The 21,912-nt window shown below is 34.0% G+C and overlaps 1 protein-coding gene across 1 annotated transcript; it reads right to left on the reverse strand.

Moving 5' to 3' along the window:
• Nucleotides 1–17,055: 17,055 nt before the first annotated feature.
• Nucleotides 17,056–20,422, reverse strand: LOC144356733 (uncharacterized). The gene is made up of 2 exons (XM_078011421.1): nucleotides 20,340–20,422; nucleotides 17,056–18,295 (listed from the first exon to the last, which is right to left on the reverse strand). The coding sequence occupies exon 2, from the start codon at nucleotides 18,289–18,291 to the stop codon at nucleotides 17,056–17,058; it is 1,236 nt and encodes a 411-aa protein (XP_077867547.1). The 5' UTR covers nucleotides 18,292–18,295; nucleotides 20,340–20,422.
• Nucleotides 20,423–21,912: the final 1,490 nt, after the last annotated feature.

Raw genomic sequence — 21,912 nt, forward strand, 5'->3', positions numbered from 1 at the left:
ATCGCATATATTCCCGGTTAGCATTAAGTATAAAATATAAAACTCCGTTCTTCATGAAATGTAGTCACAGTGTGTTATTATCGATTTTATTGGTTGATTGACATTACATGTCCTATTTATAGTTAAATGCACAGACACTTGATACGAAAACAAATATACATTGTTTAGGTTAAGGTTCATCTATCTCAGGTAAAAGCAGAATAAATTGTTACTATACCCTCCCATGTTAAATAAATAGTTAAATTATTTGTTATTTTTCATCATTAGTAACTAAATATTTATTTTGGCAAAATTACCTCAGACCAGCAAGTCAATTGAAGAGAGTTCACCTGTACCGGATCATCAGATCACGCCATATTTAAAATGTTGTTTGTAGATAGTTGTTACTGGACACGGAGATATGCATTTCCTTATCGCAAAACACGGTAGCACACTTTTTGATGTAACAGTGAGGACATATCACATGACATACAGATACAGTGAATAATTGATGGCGTCGGTAGAGGTGTTGCAACGAAATTATCTTAGACTGATACCATTTTAGTCGAGCCTTGTAACGAAGTATTTACAAGGCCTGCTTATTGACAACTTCTGCCATTTACTTATGACGTCATAGTTTTATACTTCGAATTAAAGGGTTCCAATATTAATGTCACCTGTTTTCAAAACATTTCATCATCAATTGCGCTATACATAAGATTAGTTTTCAAACGCATGGCGTTTAAACTAGCGGTTTCTATAGTAACGAGCAACTCAGGTCTAAATGGTATTTATTGCAAGAGGGATAACTTGACGGCGAAGTATCATCTTTTCTCGTAGCTAGAATAATATTAAAACGACTTTTAATTAAACAAATTTGAAGAAAGGTATTTGTAATTAAATTTTCATGACTTTTCTAGAAGATACAGCCCTATATTGAAGTGGTTGAAATCATCGCCAACTATCAACGTCATCCCCACATGTTGAAAAAAGCGATTCGTTGAAAGCAATTGCCGACACCCTTTTTCCACGGGAGGATTCAACAGCCAGTCGTTTGCTGGTCACATATCTACGTTACAAATGACTCATCGTTATATTTGTTGACTTCGAATCGTTGTGCAGATTGTAGGATTTCGGAAGTTTATACCGGGTTGTGCATCTTTGTTTTGTTACCCGTACTATTTTATTTTTTGTTGCATCAAATTATTAGCCCATAGACTCTATATGCTGATGTGTCTGTTTTCGGTGGAGGCATGATTAGTTATTAAGTTGAACGTCGCTTCGATCACACTATTTGTTAGCTCCGCTGTCGACTTTCGAGTTTTGAGTATTGGCTGACTGTACAACCTTATACCAGTGTTTGTCCATCGTTGTTCATTGTCGTCGGCGTCTGCACCAACTTTTACTTTTCCGACTTCTTCTTGAAAACTACAAGTCTGATTGCGTTGATACTTCGTGTATACTGACGTTGGGTAGACTTCTCTTAAGGATTGTTCATTTCGTGATGTTATCTTCAATTCTCTATTTTTTATGAATATATATTTGACATTTTTGGTAAAAAGTGATATTATTGACTTCTTGCTAAAAACCGATTCGTTCAATAGCTTTGATATTATACCTTAAGTGGACCTTTCTCAGATTCGTTCATTTCGTGATGATATAGGTACCTTGGATGGATCTCTCTTTGGTTTGTTCATTTCGTGATGACATGTTTATTTCTCTAATTTTGATGAATATTTGAATCAGATTACAAAGTGGAGTAATACAGAATTTGCTATATTGATTAACCCAGTGAACTGGGTTTAGACCGTCGTGAGACAGGTTAGTTTTACCCAGTAAATATACAGTGGAAATTATCATATCAGAGATATGAATACAAGCAACAGCCAGCAGTAGAAAGAAAGCTACACAAAAATGAATGTCCAAATTATACAGTAAAATTCAGTGAAGAGAACAACACAGCCTGTATGCTAAAGCTGATATTATAGTTGTACTAACCGAAGAAGGAATGGAAAACTGTACTTTCTTTCCGTTGGACATAAAACTTGTGATATTCAATGAGGTTTTTCTTAGGCTCATACATAGTTTTATACTCAGGGTTACTCAAGTGTTGCATATCAGGTTTGCTTACGATAATTTTTTACTAATTCTTTACTTGTTTTGATTCTATATATTCAAATTACATCAATTTGTCATATATTGATATGCATGATTTCCGATAATCTCTATCTATTATCAGGGTTTCGTCGTTCAATGAGTTTACCAGATTCTATTTTTTATACTCTGAGTCACTCCAGTATAGCATGCAGTGTCAGTAGCGTTTTTAGCTTTTGAGATAAAAAAATAATTCTATACCTTATTTGTTCAATTAGTAGCACATATGCTTAAGTAAAAAACATAAATTTGTCTATAGGCTAAAGGAATAATTTAGGTATTTAATAAATGCATTTTAGTGTTTGTTTCTCTGGAGATGTCTCAATGCAGCAACGGCTTACTACAGTATTGTTATTCTTAATTTCAATTATAAGTTATTTTTTAAATAGTGGGATCAATTTAAGAAAATACTAGGACATAATATCATTATGTTAAAATTAATAGGTGACATCGAAGAGTTAAGGGTCGTAATTTATATTTTAGCAAACTGAACCTAAAATGGCGAAACTATCACTGACACAGAGCCAAACATTTTTCTTGCATTTTCTGGAAAGAAACTATACTTCTTCATATATTACCATAGATTGTTACATTATTTCAATACCGTACTTGCTCTAGTAGCGCATGTACTTAATTTCTTTTTTTTTTCATTTGTGTTACTGTAGAGATGTCCTTCTAATTAAGCGAATATAGTATGTATTGGTATTATTAAGTTATTTTTAACATTACATTAATTTGCCATAAATTATTATTATAACATTGGAGCAGGTTATTTAATGATTGATTTCCAATCCAATGTTCGTGTAGTTCCCAAAATATATCATACTTTGATAATATTATTGTTATAAATTATATATTTATATGTAATCTTTTTCACATTTTATGAACTTAGTAAAATTTATAGCTATCATAACACTTTTGCAGTGTAAATGTTAACTTTATTTAACATATTTAGCATTCCCTGCTGTGATATCTTGGCTACAAGTATCCATATTCATAAAAGTATAGGCTAACTCTTTACCTACATTCTAGCAATAAGTACTCTAAACTGAAATGGTCAATCCCTTGGTTAAATATTATTGGCACAACACAAATTTGTTGACCATTTATATATTCCAAATTCTGAATTACATTACTATAAGACAAGTATACCCACTTTATTTTTATGTACATTCCAACACAAACTGCTCGAAACAATCGTAAATTATGACAAGAAATCTCCTATCTCTGATAGCTTTCTTGTTATATTTATGTTGATAGTTATGATTTTCATAGATTACATCAATTTGTTATTTGTACCTAAGGTCTCACACTTCCACATGCCTTTGTTGATAAAAAGCAAACAAGAAGCTCTTCTGCCAAAATTGGCTCATATTTTTTAATCACAGATCTGTCGTATGAATGATAATTGTTTTTTTTAATTTATCGTCGTAAATGAATAAATAATTTTTTTTTATCATACATACCTGTAACAGTTAATCTTTATTTCTTTTTGCTAGGTACCTACATTCACAGCCAAAGTATTGATATAATATTTTTAATTTGAAAACTAAACTAATCATTCCGACTACAGTCAGTGAGATTACAAACATAAATCCGAAAGGCGCAACACCCGATTTCTCAAATTAATTGTCCCAATAAATCTTTTCATTTACTAAATTGATTGGGTGTGAGCATTCAGTGTGCAACTTTTACACTGAGGTACCCTACTATTTGTATTAGTTCACAAATTAAATGTTTTTCTACTCTTAGTGATTTTTTTTTAATTTTAAGATTTCAGAGTTTGTGGATATTTTTTCACCTAGGCATCAAAACGCGCCTGGGAACTAGTTGTTACCAATGCACAAATAACCCCTTAGACGAGCATTTTCCTCTGAAATCTACAAGTTACATGTACTGTCTTGAATTTTGTAGATTGCCTGTTTTATTTACGGTGATATGGAATATTTGTGGTTAGTCGGTTATTGCATGTAAACATTAAATAAAGCGGTCTGCTTCATCGATTTTCATGTCTGCACCAGTTTCATCATCAACAAATCCATTGAAATACATGTTAAATGTAAGTAATAGTGATATACTAAAACTGCAGTCCAAGATGTACACTTATATGTCATAGAACCGCAGATTTGAACAGTAGCTAGGTCTTGGCAAAAGTGGACATACTCAGTGTCAGCTAGCAAAAATTGAAATGGAGAAAATATAGAAAACGGTAAAAAATTGAATGATACAATTTCCTTAATTTATTTATAGATCTATTTTCGACTTGTTTTCTTGAACACAATTACCCTGATTTATTTGATAATACTAAACCACTGATTTTCAAAGAAAATATTTTATTGTTTTGACAAGTGTCAACTTCAAGCATTTTTTCCAGTTATGACATCACTGGAAGGAACAACGGTGCTATCTGATTGGCCGTTCCCTCCTCATAACACAACTTCGGGTCGCTTTAAAAGCTCCACATACATTTTTGCAAGTAGAACATTATTAGTTTTCAGATGATGTACGATGTGGTTTCTGTGTAGGTCGGGTGCATTCAAATCAAAATTCGAGCCCCTTGTGCACACATGGCCGCATTCCTATTTGTGATAATAACATTTCTGGTTGTTTAATATAAAAACTTTTTTTTTTTTCAATATTAGACAAATATATTCAACTACGTTCATTTTTGCAAAATTATTATTGGTTAAGGAAGTAAATCAGGTTTAAGCGGGGAACATAAATTGAAATTCTAATAATTTAAGATCTTTCATTTAAATGGAAATACTGAAAATACGGCCAAGCTAACTCGTCAGTGTAGACATCATTGAACGTTTCCCATTGATGACAGGTATTTGCATACATCTAGATATCAAACGGAAGAACGCTACACTCAAGTCTATACAGACATGTTACTGAGCAGTGTACAGAGAAATTTTTTTTTTTTTGGGTTCAATTTTCTATAACGCATGTTATTTAAATAATCACCCCCTATGCAGCATAATGGTTCTGCCATATGCCATATTGATAATACATCACTAATTAACGTTGAATCTGCAGACATGCTGTTCTCAGTACACGTGTACATCTATTATGCATGCGTATAGCTACTCACGTCGGATTATTATGCAGAATTATACGTTTTTGCATTCGGTATATTTCATACGGACATTATGAAATAGAATCACATTGCTGTTATTTGTAATCATACTGTTTGTAACTCTCGAGTACATGTGCTTTGACTGGGGAGTCATATCTACTGAGTCAGGTAAAGGTCAATCTATGTGGGACGCTGGATAGTGTACACAAACTTATGCAGTTATATATTTTCTTTTTATACCCATATACCTCTTTTATTATTGGCAATATCTCAAATGATTTTGGTCATTTAAATTTTGTATTTGACCCTGCATAATGACAACATGATATGTCGGAACGTGAATATCATTTTGAGAGCATAATTATTTTTGGCAGCATATTTGAAACTAAATGTGACTTTTTTACGATAAATTAATGTACTGGTCAGATTTGTTGATTTTAACAAAAACTATCCAAGCCAGATTAAGAACAGTCTTAACGGAATATTGACTTTGGAATTGACACAAAGACAACGACAACGATAACAACCGCACCTGCAGATACTTGTGCTCTGTTATCACATCTATGGTTATTGACCTGTGGGTGACAAACCATTCAGCTACTGTGGTTAAAAAATAACATATGCATTTATATCATCTTGCTCCTGTCTTGTGAATCACCTGATTGCACGGATATACGTCGAGGTTGCAAAAATTTGACAACACGTGGGAGGGGATACCCGGTAAGACCAATACATGTCATCTTCGTAGACATAGATCACGTTGTAGCCGTAGCATGCAGTATGTGTGATTGCAACGCGATATGTACACATAGTTTGATACATAGTAGTAATAATCATTTTTTGAAACTTCAATTAAATTTTTCATGAAATAATTACACCAGTTTCTTGTAATATTCACTAGAATTACATTATACGAATATTTCCTACAACATTGTTAATAGAATTGTTGGTTGGAGAGCGTCTTTATTAAATTATGACTTACTGTATACAAATGTAAGAATGTCGAAATTTAAGAATGTGAATGTTGAATGTTTAATGCCGATATAATTTGAATTGGTCCAAGATTATGAACTCTGCGAAACAACATGCAATCAGTGGAACTCTTCATTCTGTCACAGAGTATAATCTACGTGTCATCAATAGTAAACAGTTCTTTTCCTAAGCACCTCTATTCGTAAGCAGTTATACTGTCGGGTAGTCCTTGATTGCAGCCGAATTACTTGATTCCATTGCTTGGTCGACATTACGTTACTCTTTTACATTTCAACACATCTTATCTAGTCTAAATCAGAAATCAGATCTAGACCTTGGATCTTGTAAATCGACTATATTTTCGAGAAGTTCTCAAACCGGCGTTACTGTAATTGGCTTCACCTATAGGCAAAGGCAACAAGGACTCCTGTGATGAATTATTCCAGTTTAAGGATGCTGACTCAACAAAATGTATGTTATACAGTAGTTTACTGGTGCGTTCAACCTAGATTTCAGTTTTAAGTCGCGTTTTGTTTATGAAAAATAAGCAGTAAAAATAACCGGGTGATGTGTCGTCCTGGTGGAAAACTTTTCAGACAAGCCTTTTCTGGCCTACGCTGGTTCGTATAATAAAGGCGTTCAATTGTGTGTTTTTGTCCAATTTCAGTTTACATTGTCAAATTCACGTAAATAGAAGAATTTGAAAACATTTAATTTTGTTATTTTGAATATGTCAAATATAACAATTTAGATATCAAATGACCAAAAAAGAATTTATAAAATTGACAACAGAAACTGTTTGATGTAATATCTTTAATATTACAATGGTACATATCACATGACAAAAATACCGTTAATAATTATTGGGGGTCAGTAGAGGTGTTTTTGTATGTATTGCAATGAAATATTCTTAGACCGATTTCATTGTTGTCGATATTCTTAATATAAGATATCAATCGCTGGCCCTCATGAAATGTAGTCACCCCGTGTTATTATCGATTATATTGGTGTATTTATTGATTGACATAACATTGTCCTATTTCCAGACACTTAATACAAACACAAATAGGCATGCATGGTTTAATCAAAATAAGTTGTTACTCAGGAAAAGCAAAAATGAATTGTTACTATTTTTCTTAAATAATAAACTTTTAACTAAAATATTTATTTTTTCAGAATGACCTCAGACCAGCTAGTCACAAACCATCAAGTGAGTTTGCCTGTACTTGTTTATCAGATCACACCATGTTTTATGTGTTGTTTGTAGATTGTTGTTATTGTAACAATGGGGCCAGTGTTTTTATCTCTGTGTTTCAATGAAATAATCTCAGACCGTTATCATTTTAGTTGTGCCGTCTAACGAAGTATTTTCAAGGCCTTCTTATTTATCACATCTAGTATTCACTTATAGTGCCACAATTTTATTTAACTTACTTTGTAAAATCAAAGAAGTGCAATATTAATATCATGTATCAATTACGCTATTGATATTATCTTTAAAATTATACTCACAATCAGCTTGCATAAACATTGTACTTTCTCAAAAATCATTGACTACAGTCAATGAGTTCACAAAGGCTAAACACGAACGTTCCAATTAAATATTGTCCTCCAACATCTGAGACAACCGATTCTTCAAAATAATTGTACCAGTCAACATATTACATAAATTTGACAGATTCACAAATTTTTCATTCACCAAAATGATTGAGTGTCAGCATTCAGTGTGCAAATTAACATACTCATTTAGATTTGTCTTTGAAATCTACAAGTTACTTGTACTGTCCTGAGTTTTTAATTTAATCTGATCACACACAAATCAACATGATATCTGACTATTAATTAAGTGAATTTATAAAATTGCACAAAACCCATCGGGGAACCAGTTGCATGAGTAAATACGATATGTTAACACTTGTCTTAGAAGCCATGTCACTCAATGCTCATCCGTGTAGCATTTCATCTGGAAACCAGAAAATTATTACTGAAAATGTGAGACATGAAGATAACAGATAACATCTAAAGTATCCAATTATGACCAATAAAGAAAACTCACACAACAATCCACTCACTCAGCGAGGTTTGGTGTAAGAAACAAATAAAGGGCTTGAATAATTTGGCCGACACATTGCAGTGAAAATTCGTGTTGATATTCGGTCAAAAAATCAAACAACTCCAAAAGACTGTGTTTCATATACGACAACGATAACGATAACATATTAAATGAGAGGTATTTCAATACGGAATAAATACGGAGTAAAGACACAGGCCAGAGTTATAGTTTTCTCATGGTCTGCTCAGTGCTATATTTTTTCACTAATTGAATTGGGTGATTCTCTAAATAGAAACACTAAAGATATGGCCATGATGTCACAGTTCTGAAATGGGGGTTTCAAATAACTGGTTTATCACTGTAGACAGGTCACTAAACTTTGCTCTTTGGTGACAGGTGTTTGTATACATCTAGATATCAAACGGAAGAAGGCAACCCTCAAGTCAATGGCGGCAGTCTGTATCTCTGTGTGAAAAAGATTTAGGTATAACCACCAAACGTGTACAAGATATTCCAATACATATTTCGTGTTGCTAGTTATAAAATTGAACATGTTACTGAGCATATATACATACTATATTTTGTTAATTGGGTTCCATTTTCCATAACGCATGTTGTTTAATCTAATCACCCCTATGCAGCATAATGGTTCTGCCATATGCCATCTTGATAATACATCACTAATTAACGTTGAATCTGCAGACATGCTGTTCTCAGTACACGTGTAGATCTACTCTGCATGCATATAGCTACTCATGTCGGATTACTATGTAGAATTCTACGTATTTGTATTTGGAATAATTCAGCCGGACATGTGGGTCGCTGGATAGTGTACCGAAAAAACGTTCATTATTCACTTAAATTATTATCTTTTTAAACCTATGTAACTCTATTTGGACAATATGGTCATTTAAATTTTGTATTTGACACTGCATAATGACAACTTAACATGTCGTTGCCAGAACGTGATCAGCATTTTGACCGCATATTTAAGTTGTAAGAAATGCATTTATTTGAAATTGCAACATTCCTGCAGTAAATTAATGATCTGGTCAAATTTGATAATTTTAATTGTCTTTAATCAACGACCGCACCTGTGCTGCGCTTACATGCTCTGTTATCACATCTATAGTTATTGACCTGTGAATGACAAACTAATCAGCTACTGTGGTTAAAAATTTACATATGAATTTATATCACTTTGCACCTGTCTTGTGAGATAACGGATTGCACGAATATACGCCTAGGTTTTGGTTGCGAAAATTTGTCAAGATGTGCAAGGGGATACTCTGTAAGACCAATCCATAAACACTTCGCATAGACGTAGTCGTAGCATGCAATATGTGTGATTGCGATGAGATGTTTATATATAATTGGATATAGTAGTAAAAATCAAGGGGGCTTGTAGTTCCCCCTTCGTTAGTCCGTCAGTCCGTCCGGAGTGATTTCTCGGAGATGGCTGGACCGATTTCTTTGAAACTAGGTACAAAGACATAGTGGTCAACCATACATGTGCACTTCAATTTATTTTCCTGATTCGATCAAATATGGCCGACTGGCGGTCATTTTTAATTCCAAAATTCAGTCAAATTTGGTCCATCGTCATTTCTCAGAGGTGGTTTGACCGATTGTGTTTATACTTGTTACAAAGACAAAGAAACCACCCATACGGATGCACGTTGTTTTACGATGATGAAATATGGCCGACTGGCAGCCATTTTGATTGTCAATCATGACTATTGTCTGTCCATTGATATTTCTCAGAGATGCCTTGAGTGACTTCAATGATACTGGGTACAAAGACACAGTGAGGAGGTATACATATTCACATGGATTTATTTCCTGATTTGATTAAATATGTTTGCCTGGTGACCGATTTGAATGTAAACATCCTGTAAAATCCAGTTGTTTTGGGTGTGTCCATCATCATTTCTCGGAGATGTCTGGACTGATTTTACTGAGAATTGGTACAAAGACAGAGTGACCATTGGTACAGATGCACATTGATTTATTTTTTCAAGGAATCAATTAATTAGCTTATATGCACATTTAATTATTAATTTGAATTCTTGTTAATATCATGTGAGCTAATAGTCCAATCAGACAAAACTTGGTAGAGACTTGATTTGTCAATATAATATGTTAATTATGAGTAACATACTTTTGATATTCAACTAAATCTTCCTACCCGATTGTATACATATACATTCAAACTTTAATCACATCTGACAAGTGGTGGCTGTGTCATCTTCAGATGACTTGTTTACTATTATTATACATCTGTCACCGCAACGTCATAAGCTACGCATGCCGTAATTTTGCGGTATTATACAGGGTATTTTCAACCTACCATATTAGGAAATGCGAATTCCAAATGTGGAATGGTTTACGCGGGTAATCGTTCTCTAATAATAAAAACAAACATGTCAGCTACCAAGGTTTGACCGGACTCCACACAAAGAAGTTCGCTAATTCTGTTCTAAACTTTTTGGATTTTGGCATTCCCATGATGTATCCTTGGGAAGAAAAGATGTATAGTAATAAGGTTATCGTGAGGATACCGCAAAGTATGCACCTAGACATGCATACTTTTCGATATCCTCGCAATAACTTGCAATATTATTACATTGCACGAATACGAATATTTACTACAACATTGTTAATAGAATTATTGGTTATCAAGCATCTTTTTTAAATTGTGACTTGCCGTATAACACTACAGTTATTAACCATTCACATTAAACGTTTTGTGCTGCCATTACATTTGGCAATATGATTTGAATTGGTTGATTTGCAATATAAAATGCAAGAATACGAACACCGAAAAACAACATGACACCAAAGGAACTCATACTGTCATTGAATATATTCTACATGTCATCAATAGTAAACAGTACTTATCTGGTTATCTGTCGTCAGCAGTTACATAGTCAAGTAGTCCATGATTGCAGCCACATTATTTGATTCTATAGGCATGGTCAATATTACTTTACTAATTCAGCTTACAACAGAGCTTGTCTAGCCTTAATCTAGACCTAGATTTTAAATTCAATAAATCGACTAAATTAGCTAAAAAGCTGCACCTATAAACATAGATGGCAAGATCAAACGTCCAATGTAGACAATGGACATAATATTTTTGCTTGTGTTATATTCAAACTCCAAATTACCAGTCATGAAGTTTAGAAGCCCTGCAGACCACGATCTAACAAGGTATTGACACTGCACCTCTGTATATATTAGTATCATTACAAATTGGTAAATAGAGCAGGCGGACTACGGAGTGGTCTCATCCGGCGGAAAATATGTATTTTGAAATACATATATTTTTTTGATAATTTGGTAATAAGTATTATAATGGCGTTCAAGTGTGCATTATTCCTCCATTTTAGCTTACATCCCCAATTATGTCAAATTCACGTAAATAACTAAATTTGGAAGCATTCTGATTTGTTGTGTAAAAAATGTCATAAATAACAATTTAGATACCAAATGACAAAGGTATTCACAAAACAAGAATTGAGAAACTTTCAAACAAATAAAAACATTTGAAGATCCACCCAAGGTACCTGTATATACAATTTGAAAGCATTCTGCTATAGGGTTTTAAGGAGGAACAGCAAATATCGATTTTTAAAGAACATTATCAACTCAAATAAGAACAGCAATAATCAAATTATACGTCCATACACTGCATAACGCAATGGATTAAATAAGCAATATACTAGTTGGTAATACAATAACCGTCACACATTATCAATAACAAAACGTCGATCACTGGTAGGTGTAGTTATTGTTGCGTGGGGCACATGATCGAGATATTACAAGCAAACTAGTTTAGATATTGGTATACTACCAGATGTAAAGATCAACATTCATCACAGGATTGAGTTAACATAAACATAAATTGCCACTATATTGAGTAAAAAACATATTTTCAAGAAAATAAGGTGTATTATGTAATAAAATTGACAGACACTGTTTCTACAGAATTTGTCAGTTTTAAATTTGTTACTTTTTAATATAAACCTAGCAAGGACTTCTTGTTTCAATATCCACATAATATGTTTGAATGTAATAAATAATTATATATGCACGCATCCTTCCTTCAGCAGCAGCGAATTATTAATGTTTTGGGTTATTATGAGAATTACAAAAAATGACACTAGAAATGTCACAGGCTAAGCACACCATTGCCAGCTCAATGCAAAATCCTCGCAGTCACAGAGAACAATAGTCAGCTTAATGACATTATATTTGGGTAACTAGAAAAAAGGCAAATAATATCCCTGATGATTATTGGTCCTTCCATGTTTTATGAATTTCACATGGGACTTTTGATTTGATGTGCACATAAGGTACAGAAAGTAAAAAAAAAATCACCATATTGAGTCCCAATATTTTTTCAAACGTTTCAGATGTTCACCATTCAGATATAAACTTGACCATCAAATATGTTGTATATGCATATACGAAAACAGCATCCCGCCACATATGTCAAGTAAAGGTATGGAGAGTAATATATGTGTGCATTGTTGATCTAATGATGTGATTAAAGCAGACTTTACCCACAGACTGATGATTATTGGTCCTCCCATGCTTCATGAAATTCACATGGGAATTTTGATTAAGAGAAATAGTTTAAGGACAAGTTGAAAGAAAGCTGATGCTATAATTCCTCAGAAGGTGTAGTACATGTTTTCACAGAGAACCACTACAGTTATCTGTGATTACACTGATGTGCTCTTACTGCTGAGAAATGTAATTGGAGTATGTATAAGTTTGGCTAGGGGTGGCAGGTAACAAGCAAATAAACATATTCCACATTCCTTTGCTGAAAATTTGATAGCATTCATAAAGTTTATTAATAACCTTATAATCTGATAGCATGACGTTTGTTGAAATAGTTGTCTTTTACGATATACACATCAGTTACAGGAAGTAAAAAACAAACCATCATGTTGAGTTCTAGTATTTTTTTTAAACATTTCAGATGTTCACCATTGAGATATAAACTTGATTGTCAAATATATTCAAAAAAAGATATGTATATACGAAAACAGCATCCCGCCACATATGTCACGCAAGGTATGGAGAGTGATGATGTGGTAGATTTGCAACAAAAGGGTAAATAACATATGTATGTAATATGTATGTTCACTGTGAAATCATTACACACATTTTTCAAATACGCTTGTGTTATTGATCTTTAGATTAATGACATCTTAATTGTGACCCATGTGTGGAGGTCGTTTTTGGGTACCAACGTTTTAGTTTTAGTTGGCGGTAAACAGCAAGATTTAACCGACCACATTATCAAGCAACTTAAGTTTGGGTTCCTTGTTATTGTTAAAAATGGGTTCATGTGACTGATGCAATGTGTCTCACGTGACATTTGACAATCCTCAAAATTACCAATTCAAAAAGCAAAGCAGAAATGCAAATCCGTTTTAAAAAATCAAACTGGAATTTTAAAACGAAAAGCAGATGGCAATGAAATTATGAATACATTTTAAACTATAAAGTGAAATTTAATATCTAAATGGATAATAAGAATGAAATTGAAGTTTCATTATGACATTAAATAAAACATAAATCAAGTGACAATGATGAAAATACGAAGTCATGGCCTTCCTTGGTTACCGCATACATGGGATAATTACACATCGTCGTGTGTTACATATACCGTCATATATATTTGCATCCGTTGAATAAACCTTTGTGTAGGCCCTAGTACACGTCGTCCTCCCGACAGACGTAGTCAACGACCGTAATCTTTTGGTCGCGAAGCCAAGCCAGAGACAACTATACATATACAGTTACTAATTCTATACAACACTGATATAGCTCTGTATGGATTAGAGACGAGAGTACAATTGCCTGGTCTGCTAGAATGGTGTGTATTTGTATACAGGTTATATTGTAAATTAAAAATGCTACACGTTAAGATTGTTTCCCATTTTTGCTATACCAGTATTTTAGTTATAACAGACGAATTTGTATCCTAACCTAAATAGTACCCAACTAAAATGGAATGCGGAAATTTTACGAGAACTGGTCCCTGTCACACAATTTGAGAGAAGTACTTGTTGAGCAAATTGAGTTTCAGGGTATATTCTTTGCAAAAAATGAATGCTTAATTATCTATCTATCTTAATGAAGGTTAGACAACCACTTTAAATTACTAGTATTGCATAAATTGGAGAAATAGATAAATGAATATACATTACCAGTATATTAACCTTTTGAGACATGAGAAGTAAACTCAATATACAAATACTGTTGTTACTCCCCGGTAGAAACAATTACTGGCTCGACCCTATGCATGATTTCAAATTACGCCATTACGGTATCCTGTTAAATTACCAGTGTATCAAATGGAACAAATATAACCTCTTATTTTCACCACATTTTGTACTGTTGTTGTGGACACAGCCTTTCATTTCAGTTCATTATCTTGAAGTATGTATTTATAGAAATCAGGTGCTATGTCAGTGAGCACTACTGGATGGTACGCTGTATACATGTTAGAACGTTACCGGTCCAGGGGTCAAGCTATCATTACTCGTTATGATAAATCTGATGGTGTGCGGCTCGTATAGACAGATTGTATAATAGTGGATAGCTTTTTAGGAAAGGTAGAGAATACTTAGACGACTTGATACTAAAGTGTTGCTATCATGATTTCAGCAGTTTTCTGTCGAGCGGAGCTTGTCATATGGGTGATTGTCCGCCGTCGTCCATCGTCCGCGTCAACTTTTTACCTTTTCGATTTCTCCTAGAATACTACAAACCTGATTGCTTTGATGCTTGATGTATATGTGCTTTAGGCAGACCTCTCTTAGATTTGTTCTTTTCATGGTGATATCTTTAAGTCTCTAATTTTGGTGAATATTTGGTAAAGATTGATATTTTCAACAATTCTAATGATGTCTTCAGTTCTTTAATTGAAATATGCATTGCTAACAGCGGATCTATCTCAGCCGAGAGGCTGCTTGTATTATATTTAAAATTAGTATACTGATGTATTAATTATGTAATACAAATCACCTTGTGGTTTATTTTATATTTTATTAACGTCCAGTCTATGGCAGATATCTTACTCGTTGAATTTGTTTCTTTTCTAACATTCAAGGTCTTATCAAGAATATTGTTTGCCTGTTTCTTGTTGTTTAAATTACTGGTTGACTGGTTTGTATAGGTATACATTGCTAAGTATACATTGAAACAACAGTCATAATATCATGACATATGGAGACAGATTTTAATACATTTCGTGTCACAAGGGAATACCTTTTAAGTAGAAAATTTTACAGCATTTAGTGAGTAACCTTGCAGTTATTTGTGTTTAAATTTCACGGTCGTCACTATTCAAATCATGACCAATCTTTTTTGGTTTAATAAGGACGATTATCAATTAGTTGCTCGGTAAAAAAACACACAAATGATTTACAAGCAAACTAAATTATCGCAATGGTTTTCATTAAGCGCTAAGTCCGTATAGCAAAACATTATTTTTGTGGATTTAAACGTTCATCCAATCCACGTATGTGAATCTGCTCTACAAACTCACCGTTTAGTATCGAGCACTCTCACCTGGAATAATCGACTACCTTCCTGTATATATGTATATATACGTGGACAGAGAAATTAAGACACGACTACATGAGTAAAGTTGACTCTACAGTACTGTTTCGTAAGGTACATGGAGTACCTCACTCATCAGGGGTTAAGACTTTATTAAATAAACTACCGAAACAGACTACGTTATAAGCGCTACAGACTTGCATAGCAATGGAGTGGGTTTACGATATTAAAACTAGTTGTTGCATAGCAACGATTTGGCTCTGTGTCTACAGGAAGAAAACAACTCATTTCTTTTATTTAAACTACAGTAATGTGGTTGGAAAATTATAATATATTTCTCTCTAATGCATAAGTTGCAACGTTTGCTTGAAGTATTATATGGTGCAGCACGCGATAACACTCTCCATTTGATGTCATAATCGATGTTATTATCTTTTAATGACCAAGCGTATTTACTGAGCTCTGTTGCGTTTCTTATTGATTGGTTGCGTAGCGATGCAGTGTGGTTTCTGTACCGGGTTTTAAATTCATTTCCTGTTAGTCCCACATATGTTTCACACGTGTTGTTGTCTCGCCGTCTGATATATATATATATATTTATTTATATGCATATTCTGAATTAATTTATAGTTGTATTTAAATCTGATACCGATGGAATGTAGAAAATATTATTTCGACGCAATGACAAACTTAACATGTAAGCATAGTGTTAATATTTGAAATAAAATTGACATGTAAACACGTTACAACAGTTGCGACATAAGCATTTATTCATTTAAGAACAGTATTATCTAAATTGATTTGATAATTAGGTCAAGATCTGTACTGAAAATTCTATACAAAAACGATATATATTTCTTTTGTTGGTAATGAATGATCAGTCTGGCATTGAACATAAACATTCCTTCATCTTCTCTGCCTTTCTAAGTAAATGTCATTTTAAACCAAGTATTAAGTGCATTAAACACGTTTAAGTGACCTGACATAAACAGCTATTTCATTTACAATGAGTTTTCAGGTAATATTGAAAATGAAAAATAGCAACATGTTATATGTAATTATGCAGCCAAGTAATATGTTTTCCATTGTAAAAAATATTAATAACAACATATTTAATGATCATGCATCAACTTAACTACATCAGTCTAATGCATTATTTAAAGATATTCCCTTGTTTATCCTTTTTTTAGAATAACAGTAATATCGTTGAAACTAGACTATGACTGATTAGCTATCTTGCTTTTTTTCGCATTTTATTCAAAGCGGTTTCAAATTCATCATTAACTTTTGGTATTTTTCTCTTCAGTACTGTTTTCATGTTTTGTGCTTCTTCGAGACATGCTCTATACGACCTGTTAACGTGAATTATTCGTTTTTCAAGATTCTCAGTTTTGTTCATCATGTCTACAGACACGTCACTACGGTAATATTCAGAATACTTGTTGATTATGTCACAGCTCTCCGAACCCCTTGGTACAATTATAGGAATTCCTATTGCCATTGCTGCGAGTGTGAACTGCGATGACACCATTGATTTAGGGGGGATAAGGGCCAGATGTGAACAACATACCTCATCATACACTGACTCCATTATTGAATGCCGAGACAGTCTCAGATATCCATTAACATTGAACTTGCTGAAATCGTAATTATTCTTATCATTGAAGGACACATCAAACACTTTCCATTTGGGAGGGGGTTTCTTCATTTCTGCCATGCCTTTTGCGACCGAACTCATGGCAGGTGATAACATTTTAATATAACCGTTATCATCATGTTTTAAATGCTCAGGTTGGATTGGTGTTATTACTATTAGCTCTTCGTCTTCTCCAAGTTCATCAAGTGGCCGTTTCTCCATATACTGATGCGTAGGTATCATGTACAAAGGAAAATGTTTATGTTTCATTTCTTCAATTGTTGCATATATTCTTTTAAAGTCTGTATATACATTTTTCCAAATCGAACAGACCAAATCGGCATGGGTGGAATCTGTATATAAAAATTCCTCTTGACGTAGCTCCATGTTAGGCTCTGGATACCCAAGAATCTTTCTGTGGGTATCAAAATCGGATTCTAGTGACAAAGTGTTAATCAATATAAAATGAGCTTTGTTGAATAATGTTTCTTTAATATCATGAGCAGCATCTGAACTCACTAGTCCAAAACCACAAACAAAGCATATATTTCTCAATTTGTTCAGCCCTGGGAAGCAGATGGCATGCATGTACAGCCAGTCTTGTTTTGCTTCAAGGCCTTTGAATCTCGACTTTTCTGGTGATGGAAGGATCAATCTAACATCGAGTTCTTCAGCTTCTTTTTCTTCTTTACTGTTTTTTCGAAGTACCATGAGGTGAACTACCAGCCCCATTAATTTAAAGAGGTAGGCAAGGGTACGAATAGCAGCGGGGATACCTGCCTCTAAAGGGGAACCGAGCGTCTCAGCAACAATAAGTGCTGCGTCATTCATATTCCTAAAATGGGATGAACATATAATTAAAATATTATAAACGTTTTGACAACAAAATGACAATGACATGATTTTTGTGATTAGGGCTATAATAATACATTGAATAAATTGACGTTTTTTTCCTGGTATGAGCAGTTTTGTCAATCTGTTGTCATAATTTTGAATTTAAGTTTTGAAGTGTTTATATAGGGGTACCAATCTTTGCTGGTCGACAGAAAGATAACAATCACTTCATACCATAGCTGCCATTTCTCGTGTGGGTAGACATACTTATCAAAAGGTGAAGTACATATCATGTTTTTAACCTGTTGGGCGTGATAATAACTTTATAATATACTTTCCAAATTTCATTTTCGGGTTGAACTATTTGCATTTAATATATCATAATTTATCGGCATTAGGTTGTTATTTTCAGTAGTTTCTTCTTTAATAAATATAATAGCAAAATATTAGTGTTTTCGAAAACCTGTGCATTGTTTTAATGCATTATACAATATAATAAATGAATAGCCAACATATGCAACGGATTGTCATGCATGTGAATGGTCACTTTTTACAGAAATATTGTGTTGTGAACCCTGGTTGTGTTGATTCAAACTGGTTCTTTGGGCGATTGCACTATGCGAGTTGGGCACTACCAAATAACACATTTCCCTATGATACTGTACGTCGAGTTAACAAAGTCACACTCTAACAACACTGTGACGCCGTCCATGAAATTACCAAAACTGCTACTGATTAATATTTATGAAAAATCAAATGTAATAAATATCAATCAATTGCAGTTTTAGGCCGCTATACATAACACAGTGCCAATCAGCGACAAGGCAACTTGTTTTGTGTGGTTATGGATTTATTACACAAATCTCAACATGATTGTTGTACATATTAAACTCCCAGATAATTGTGTGAATGTAAAATTCTAAAATATACGATTGACAGAGCATCGTACACAGCCACGGGAACACTGACATGTAAAATAGCACGGTAGTAATAACGCTGTCGAACAGTTTTCAATTTGTCAATAGGGCTAGGGAGGAGTACAAAAACAGACTCTATGATGATCTTTGGTTTGGAAGTACTAAATAAGGCGTATATTTTGGTGTTGTATTCCCGACCCAAGATTGACATCGCACTTTTCAACTTCACTGTTGAAGTCAATGAGAGCGTTCACGCTATGAGGAAAGCGCAATGAAATATGAAAAGGTAATTGGTTTTAGTCTGTTAGTAACATTGTTCATTGTTCTAATTTTAGACTGGAGACACTGATAATTGTTTTCATAGTTTAGTAGTTTAGAGTTGTTTTATGAATTTAAGGTAATTCCATCAAGAATATTACCATTACCATTAATAATTTCATAGTTTAGTTGTTCGTTGTAAGATACCTGGATGCCCGCGGTAGAGAATATGTGACTAATTGGCATCGATCGGTTTTCCCCGAACTGTTTTTTTCAATGGTAGTTTTGGAAATTATTTCCGCACATGCGTATCAATCAGTTTTGATTTCTGCAAACGTTATAACATGCTCCTAATTTTCCAGGCCTTCAATTAGGCGTACATCTGGAACAGTAGGTTTTCCTTGTGCCATATTTAGTGGTTAGGGTTATTCTGGAATCGAACAATTACAATCCAATTGCCCCACGTATTACAATACGGGCTGCCTACTCACGGCACTATTGTTGAAAAAATCTCAATACTATGGTTCATGTTTTAAGTATTTGAAGTTAATGTTACGGCTAGTAAGAATGGGATAATGAAATACAAGTTATGTTTACAATGAGTTTCTCGTTTGAACATGTCTTTAATTTGTTTTACCGTCTATTTCGTTACTAGTTGTGTTCACCATTTGGTATTTTCAGGGTTATCGAAGAGTATTAGGTTTCACGCACTGAAAAATTCACTGTGTACAACATTTCGAGACTGTAACCTGGCAGCGCCACAGAAGAAGAAAAATGAAGCAATGAAAATTAAGTTAATTCACAGCTCATATACACATTAAATATAAGCCACATCTATCAATACACAACAAAGAAGAAGCTGTTACTTACTTTCGATATACGAGAACAAACACCGTGTGTTTTGCGTGACTTTAATAGAATGTGATTTTATCCACAAAAAGCCTTGACATGTTACAGAGAATCAGTAATAGTGTCATGACAACCCACTTCAGTTTGATTTATTGCAACGAATCTGTGATCAATAATTACGGACTACATTTTGAGACAAATGAAACTAATTAACATGCACATGCAGCTGAATCTATATCAGCATATGTAATATAAAATTGCTATATATTTTTTTAAAAAATTTAAATACATAGATTTTAAAAAAGCGATTTCGGCAATATACGAACAACTTGAAATAATGCGTTGACATCACGCATTCCACGGGCGTGGCAAATATGTAAATGATGCTGCCACTAGTTAATCTCGAACAATGGGCAATAGTTGTGGGGGGTTTGGAACGTTACCTGTGGACGTGAAGTCAGTTCGTAGCAGAAGATAACATGTTATAAGGTGTTCAGTTATATCAACTATACAATGGCTCCAGCAGTACTTATGGTGTGTACGTCATGGTCTCCTTTCATCAACTGGGATGTATCGTATGCCGTCCTTCTACTGGCGAAATTATTCCGTACTCTTGGTGTGACTGTTTACTGTACTGTGCTTGATGTTGATAGCGAGTTCGAAAGAATGGCGGTATCTCATGATATACGAGTTGTACACCCTACTCCAAAAGCAAGACGTTTCCATGGGATAAAGCCAAATCACAGTTGGGTACTTTTTTTTGAATACTTTTACACTGAACTCAGTAGCCTCAATGACATTAAAATAGTAATTGGATTTGAGTCGTTGACATCTGAATCAGCTCTTCACATGAAGCTTAACATTTTTACAGATGCAGCTTTATACTTAGTTCACATCCCGAATTTACAACCCGATTTCGCTTTGAAAGAAGCAGAGGTCGAAGAGGTTGGTGGCGCAGTTGCTGCTAATCCTTCTAACTTGTCATCAGAGGAGTTACAGCAAGCCATGGCTGTACTTTCTATAGGACCATGTGCATTCAAGTGTTTTGTTTCAAAGTATAAACAGAAAACTGCTGGTGTAAGTCATGTTGAACTTGAACCCATTCCAGTCAACAATATTCTAAATGAGACAACTGCAAACATGCCATTACTGACTAAGAACTTCACTGTGATTTCAGTAATGTCCACCAGTGATGATACCGGTGACATCGGAAAACTAACTGCCATAGCTCAAGCGTTTTTTAACATTCTACAACGTAGAGAGCACCTGATTAGGTCGATAACGTGGCATATATTTGGTGTTCCTATTAGTGAAGAAGATACCTTGATAAAGACTCTTTCTAAAGGACATCACAATGTAAAAATAATTCCACACATAGTACGATCTGTGCACAATCTACACCCGACTCTGTCTAGCTCACACCTTGTGTTAATTACACCAGACTTGCCATTTGCATTCGGCTATCTACTTGACGCTCTAACTATTGGAATTCCGATACTTGTTTCAAGGAATTCTGAATGCCATGAATTTTTGAAGATAATATGCTGCGGCCATGACGTACATGTTAAAATGTCGACCACTTCAACTGACATTG

Source organism: Saccoglossus kowalevskii, chromosome 5 (assembly GCF_978046115.1).
Source record: "Saccoglossus kowalevskii chromosome 5, keSacKowa6.1, whole genome shotgun sequence".
Taxonomy (NCBI): domain Eukaryota; kingdom Metazoa; phylum Hemichordata; class Enteropneusta; family Harrimaniidae; genus Saccoglossus; species Saccoglossus kowalevskii.